The 7,871-nt window shown below is 26.3% G+C and overlaps 1 protein-coding gene across 1 annotated transcript; it reads left to right on the top strand.

Moving 5' to 3' along the window:
- The first annotated feature begins 1,882 nt into the window (after positions 1–1,882).
- LOC126904013 (uncharacterized) lies at positions 1,883–7,623 on the top strand. Its single transcript, XM_050682637.1, has 5 exons — positions 1,883–1,976; positions 5,692–5,791; positions 6,795–6,899; positions 6,983–7,150; positions 7,555–7,623. Exons 2-5 carry the CDS (start codon positions 5,774–5,776, stop codon positions 7,621–7,623), a joined length of 360 nt encoding a protein of 119 aa, XP_050538594.1. The 5' UTR covers positions 1,883–1,976; positions 5,692–5,773.
- Positions 7,624–7,871: the final 248 nt, after the last annotated feature.

The following is a 7,871-nucleotide window of genomic DNA, read 5'->3' as shown; positions in this document are numbered from 1 at the left end:
TATAGAATAAATTTTTATACATCTCTTTTATATATAATTATTTACAATTAAAAAATTTTCCTTCATAAACCTTTTCCAAAATACTCACCAAGTTCATTTTATTAAACTTTTTGTTTTAATTTAGTTTCTAAATACTTTAAAAAATATATATGTAACTCCGCTCTCCAAAGTCTTTTTATAAACTCTACAGCTTTTATTTGTTCTTCAATTGTACCTTCTAAAACAATTTCACCTACTTCTTCAGTTATAGAATTATTTTCCATATTTTTACGGGAATAAAAATTTTTTGTTCCATAATATTTTACACATTATTTAATAAAGTAAATAAATAAAATAAATTTTATTACCTTATATCTAACACATTACTATTACATTTGTTTATTATTTTGTGTTTCTTTTATATTATTAGTATATGTTTTTTAAACAAAAGTACATTGGTATATTTTAAATAATTTAAAAGTATATATGTAGCTTATTGTTATATTTTAACAAGTGTCATGTTATTAATTAAAATCTTAAATAGTACATTATTACAATTACGATATAATGTGTATATCATAACAATCGGGACTGAAAAGGTTTATTTTTATTTTAATTTTCGATAGTATGTAAAAATTTTATTTATGGATTAATACACGTCAATACACAAAAGACACATTAGAATTGAATTATTAATAACTTTAGATATCAAAAAGTTAGAAAATTGACTATATTATTAAGAATAACAAACTTATAGTTTGAGTAAGTAACATAATATTATAACGAAATAATCAAATACCAATATATATATATAACAAAAATTCTATTAGACCTATAAATCATTAATATTATATTTCTCGTAAAACATTGATACTTACTATTAGAAATATAAAATGAAATAATGATATTCGTGTATTTTCTGTTATATTGAGAGAATTTGTTAAATTTTTATATTGTTCCTCACTACATTATAAATACGAAACCTACTCAGTTCGTTATCTTTTTGACATATTGGAATCCTAAAAATATATTTTTTAAACGTTAATTAGTTCTTTATTACTGTCATAATGCCTTTGTCAGATGAATATTTTTACAATATTAATAAATTCTCAAAAATAATAAATATATTAGCCGGAATGCCTTTATTCGTTGAAAAAACAAATAAATATTATCAATATTATGGATATATAGTAGATGTTGTTTTTTTTTTTGGGATTATTACTACTACGAGTAGTGTTTTTTATTCGGACGACATATTTGAAAAAATAAAATCTATTGCAATAGGAGCCTCGTCTTTTGTTGGCTTGTTGAACTCGATGTATCAAAGATATAATTACAAACGAAATCAAAACATAATGAATGATTTACAATGTATCTCAGTGAATTTTCAAAATGATCAGCCTATTGAATGTTTCATAAAGAAGATGAAAAGTGATATTTGGTTAAGTATTATAAAAATCGAAATAAAAATCTTCTAGAAACTACTTCTTAAATTAGTGGTATGAATTAAATACTCATGTGTATTTAGTTTATGCCTTTAGAAAGCTTTTCGATGTATATTGGCATAGGTATTTTATTTAAACTGTGCATTTCCCTTTTTATACAAATTTATTTATTTTGAAAAATAAATTATAGGTTGACAAATAAGTTGCTTTCGATAGGAGCATTAGTTACAGCACTTTCAATTCCTTTATTTACATTCTGGACTACAATTGTTCCGCAAGATGGAATTAAAAGTCATGCTGCTATACAGATGGAAATACCATTTATTGATGCTAGTGATGTTTTGGAGTATTGGTTAAAGTCTATTTTATTAACTTTATTTATATTATTTGCAAACCTAAAAATTGTTGCTGTTCATTGTTTTTATATCGTTGCATTATCACAGTAAAATGCGGATTTATTCATCTAAGAAAAAATTTATCTTATGCTATTGAGTGCACAGCTGATCTATCTCTTTTTTATAGATGTATTAAAATCCATCAAAATATTATAAGGTATGTAAAGTAAACTTCACTGTGCTATTAATGCTCTTATATTATGGTTAATTTTGATTGGAATGTTCTTGGCTGCATTCATAGACGTAATCTAGGGCAGCGGTCGCCAACCTTTTTGACCTCACGGACCACTAAATCCAAAACTCAACATTTTACGGACCACTAATACTTTAGATTTTAGAAGTTAAGAGGGCCCAGAATCTGTCATACCTTAACATATAACCAATTTTTTCAGACAATTCGAGAGAGGGAGAACAAAAGTGTCGTTATGTTTTCCATATACACACTACTGATTAGTCAAACACCATATTAAAATAAAAATACAAGTATTAAATAAAATAATTGAATTATTTTTATTTTTACAATTAATACAAAAAGAATTAAGCTTGAGTATTAAACAATTTCTTAATGAGATACTTGCTCTTGCTTATTTTGAATGAGTTTTTGCATTTTTGGTTCCAATGTTGTTACCGCAAGACGGAGAGCTCTGCTTACGTCAAGAGACCGGTACCGCATAAATATGTTGTTGAAAATTGAATTAGAGCTTTTACTGCTTTTTCACTTAGCAAGGGATATTCATTTTTAATGTAGAGCCAAAACTGAGATTTCGATGAGGATGACTGGAATTTAGCTTTAAGAGAAGAGTCTGATGATAAATCAATGAGGCTTTCTTTTTCGTTCATACTTAAATTGTTATTTTCATTATTTGCTACAACAAATGGATCAATGATCCACATATTTCCATGTCTAGGATCTTCATTTTTTGGGAAATAACGATCAAAAGATTCTATGAGTGATGTTAAGTGATGTTGAACAACAATTACCACATGCTGATTAACGCCTTTTTCTTTCAAATAATCATCAAAATTTGAAAACATTTGCATATCTCCCTTAACTAATTGTGTTTTCCACAGTAGTAATTTTTTTTTAAAAGCTTCTATTTTATCTCGTAGTGTGAACACGTCTTTAAGTTGCCCTTGCATGGATATGTTTAGTTCGTTTAACCACGAAAAAATATCTGACAAATATGCAAGCTTAGCTACTCACTCATCATCAGATAAAAGTTCTTGAAATTTCAGGTTATGTTGCTGCTGGAAAAATAGTTTAACTTCTTCACGCAGAGCAAATAGACGAGATAGTATTTTCCCCCTCGACAACCATCTCACTTCAACATGAAGAAGAAGATGTGTATATTTGGAACCTAATTCTTCACAAAGTGCTTCAAATAAACGTAAATTAAGTGCTTTGTGTCGAGTTAGATTTACAATTTTGATAACATCTAATAATACTTCATGTAGTTCTGGTGAAATTTTTTTTTGATGCAAGTTGTTTACGATGTAAAATGCAGTGTGTGGATAAAATGTCAGGGTGACCAACTTTTTTCACTTTTGCAACAACCCCTGAAAGATGTCCAACCATGTTTGCAGCACCGTCCGTACATATTCCAATACATTTTCCCCATTCAATTCCACGTTCACAAAAATAGCTATTGAGTGTTTCAAAAATCTCAGAACTAGTTGTTCTGCCCGGCAAATTAAGTGAACAGAGTAGTTCTTCCAAAAGATTTCCTTCATACTCAAGCCTCACAAAACAAAGAAGAAGTGCCTTATTATTAACAACCGTTGATTCGTCAAGCTCAATTGAGTAAAATGGTGAATTTTTTACCATTATTATTACTTGATTTTCGATATCTTCAGCCATTTCTTCGATTTGGTGCTTAATAGTGTTAGCAGACATAAGAATTTCTTTGAGTTTCTTGACATCCTGATTTCCTAAAACTTCTTCGCAGGCTTGTAACATGCAAGGTTTAATTAAGTCTTCTCCAATTGTATATGCTTTTTTATTTTTCGCAATCTGAAGTGCTACCAAATAAGAAGCCTTCAACAAAGATTTATCTTCAGTAGTCATTTTCTTCATAGATATTACTTGTTTTTGCATATCTCCACGCATTCTTTCAAAATATTCAAGTGGTTTTTTGGCTAAATCCTTGTGTTTTTATTGCAAATGTCTATCAAGTTTTGAAGGTTTCATAGCATCATTGGATAAAATTTCAGAACACACCACACAAAGTGGCCGTGGATGTAAATCACTTCCAGGTTCTTGAATAAATCCAAATCTCAAGTAGTCCGAATTATATTTTCTTAAATTTTTAAGTTTTTTTTTTATACCTCCTCCAGTTTCAATGTTCTTTCTAATAAGAGTTTCCGAAGATTTTGAATCACTGCTCAGCTCACGCTCAAGTGAAGTACACACATCACTGTTACTATTACTTATTTTTTCTTTTGTATTAATAAAGAAATTATAAATATTACTTTGCTTTTTTTCACTCATAATGAAAAGTAAAATAATTAATTTAAACAGTTACAGTAAATAAATAAAATAAAATATTTTTAATGAACGGCGCACGTTGATAATACGAAATTATTATATGATAATTTGACCACATGAATCACGATCGACAAATAACTAAAAATTATTTCAATAAAAGTTAAAAGAAATTAGACATATTCCAGAAATAAGAAGAAAATCACATTTCTAAAGTGCAATAACATAAACATGACAATAACACGTGTACTTATATTTAATAATAATCGGCCGTCACTAGATAATTATTGGTCTATTTATATTTTATAACATGCGATAATAATGATGATGGGATTTGCCATAACAACTAACAACGAGTTTAACTTATTTATTTTTCACAAAATTGAACGTTAATATTCAACGACTTTATTCAATTTATTACGATTATTCAATGCATGTTCATTAGAATGTTAAAAAAATAAAATGGTGAATAATATTCAATTTTTTCTGCGGACCACCTAAATTTTCTCGCGGACCACCGGTTGGCGACCGCTGATTCTAGGGGGTTCAAGGTATTATCAATGATAATGTATATAATTTTATCATTAGTCAAGTTAAGACAATATAATCACAATATATTTGAAAAAAGCACATAATTTATTTGTATACTTGAAAATAACCTAAAGTTTATTTAATTTTTTTTAATTTATAGGAATATTAAATGTTACAAGCCAGTAAAACTCAAAGTATTATTTTTCAATAAACATCCGAAAAATCACGATTTTTCAATAGTCCTAAAATTATCCGAACCTTACAAAATGATCCACAGATATAAATTTAATTTTATATTAAATTAGATATAAATTTATTATACAGAGTGTTCAAGAAGTAAGGAAATAGCTCAATAATTACAAATATTGCGAAAAACAAAATCCCGTTCTTTTACTTAATGAACATTCTATATATTGATGTACATAGCACAACCATGTTCAAGAATAATTTACTAAATACTGCCCCTCAACATTTGAATCCAAGTTACATCACAGGCTACATACGAAGGGTTGTTATTCTCTATTGCAGTATGAAGCTGTCGGTTCATTACATGGGAAGGAGGTGGACATTTTTTATGTCTAATTTATAATTATACAATTGTTACGAGTAGGGAAATAACAATACTTTTTTCGCATTTCTGAAAAAATAGATTTACATCTTTATTTGCATGGTGTATTATGACCGTCAAAACTAATATGTTTATAATTGTATTACTATAACTTAAACTCGTAAATTATTTATTATTGGATTTCTAAAAAATGTCTATTAAAAATTGGATTTAAGTAATAATAGTTTAAATATTGTTTTTAATAATTTTTTCATGCCTAATTCTAATTTTAATTACAATTTTATTTTTTAGAGTTGGGAATAATATTTGCGATACTTATTCACCAGTGTTTTCTTTTTTTTTGGCATTTTTTATAATTGAAAATACTTCAATAATGGTTATGATCATATGCGTAAGTTAAAACTTTTGAATACTTTTATCCTTAATGAGAAGATGAGAAGACAATAATTTTAGCACGACTTGTTTATTTATTTATTTTTTTGTGTCTCTCGTTACAACACGTCTAAATATCACAAATCGTATTTAACAAAAGACATTACCTCCAATAACTTAAAAAATTTCCTTCATTCACTGTAAATAAAAAAAATCCACCAAAAATGTACCATATTTTATAATTGGTTGTCTTACACGGTTGTCTTAAACACACTAAATCCCGTCACTTTGTCTTCTATAAATAAGCAATCTTTAAAATTAAAAATAATCAATTTTTTTAAAATTAACTTGCTTACATAATTGGTCAAATGCTATATGAGGGAATGGTTCAGACCCCTTTTTACTTCCTTTTACATATAAAATTGTAAAAATTATTTTAGTATAAGTTATACAAATTTTGAAAAAAAAATTTTAATGTCAATCGTATAAGTATATTATAAAGAAGGGGATGCCGTTTAAAAATAAAATGTTCTAGTTAGTCATGTCTTATGATGAATAAATTTAACCTAACACAGAGTGATTCTTTTAATATTCATTGGTTATCTTTTATAATAATAATTATGTTAAGTAAATCCTTTTTGGTATTTTATAGTTTCGTATACTACTAGATTTATCAATTATTTAGTATTTTTTTAATTCATGTTGGAGGAAAAGTACATCTATCAAAAAAAATAACAATATCCTTTTCTCACATCTAATACATTAAATTATTAATATCTTCCGAAATAACAATTCAATAGTTATTATCGATTATTAACTTTCGATTTTCTATTTTAAATAATTTTTAAATATATATGTTGCCACCATTTATTGAAATAAATGGCATAGAGCAACATTTTTTTTATTACAAGTAATCATTAGAAAATAATATTTTATTGTACACCGTTGCAATTTATTTTTGAATACAGAAGTGTTAAAATACAAAAATAGTACTGTCTTATATAACACAATAATCTTTTTAGATTCCAAATATGCCTTTAATGATGAAATATCTACCTGTGACTCATTTATTGTTGTGTTTGATAACATTATACATATCATGTAATGTAGGATCCAGCTTAGAAGAAGTAAGTCTATAAATTTACAAAATAATTATAATTTTTGAAACTATAGCTGAAACCTTAAATTAACAATATATATAATTTGTTAGGAGTCAACTAAAATTGGGAAAGAACCTTTTGGAATTTATATTCTTAACCCGTCAATTTTAACTGTAAAACAAAATTTGCTGATTTTATTATTAGGTTCGTATACACCACTCAGATGTAAATGCATATTTCAACCTTCAGTATGCATGAACAATGAAACGTATGCAAGGGTATGTATACATTTTTTTTTGAACCAACTTATGTTTTAAATTAAAGTCATGGTTAGTTTTTAATTTAAATGAAGCCTTATGAAATTTTACTTGTCAAGTAATATTCTTATTAATTATTCTAATCTATCTTAAATCTCAAGAAAATTATGTTGAAGATGATCAGATTAATGTATATTAACGAGGTTATTGTTTTTCGAGGGATTAAGTGATCTTACCAAACAAATAATATTTATATGCTGCTATATATATTCCTATGATATAGTTTAACATACTTGGAACTTTCAAAGTGGATCTAAATAGATTTAACAAAATTTATAAATGCATAAAATTTTTAGCTCTACCCATACATGTATTCTGATACCTATTTTTGATTCTATAAATTTAGTTTCATACATTTTATATAGTTTTTCAGATTCTCATTTTCGGTACTACTGGCGACTAAAAAAATCGTGAATAAAGGAATGGTTGACTAAGATTTTTTTTAAAAACTCATATAGTGTTTATATATGTAATGTTGATTAATTTTTTACTTCGATAATAGATTTTACAATAAATATGAATTATTAAAAATGATATGAAAATTATCTTTACTTATTATTTTATTCTGTGTCTTTTAATGTATATACAGGGTGATTTTTTTATCATAACCCACTCAATTACTTGCAGAATAATAATAATTTAAACATTTTTTTTTATTATTATCTTTAGTTACACAGTATTC

This window comes from Daktulosphaira vitifoliae, unplaced genomic scaffold (genome assembly GCF_025091365.1).
Source record: "Daktulosphaira vitifoliae isolate Bord-2020 unplaced genomic scaffold, ASM2509136v1 Scaffold_4, whole genome shotgun sequence".
NCBI classification, from domain to species: Eukaryota; Metazoa; Arthropoda; class Insecta; order Hemiptera; family Phylloxeridae; genus Daktulosphaira; species Daktulosphaira vitifoliae.
Note: the sequence above shows the minus strand (reverse complement) of the source record. Positions and strands in the feature narration are given on the sequence as shown.

What these genes read in the sequence shown, in the direction of transcription:
- LOC126904013 (XM_050682637.1), top strand. An exon ending in TAGGATCCAGCTTAGAAGAA is followed by an intron (nt 6,900 to 6,982) that starts GTAAGTCTATAA and finishes ATAATTTGTTAG; the next exon opens with GAGTCAACTAAAATTGGGAA. An exon ending in ACAATGAAACGTATGCAAGG is followed by an intron (nt 7,151 to 7,554) that starts GTATGTATACAT and finishes CATTTTATATAG; the next exon opens with TTTTTCAGATTCTCATTTTC.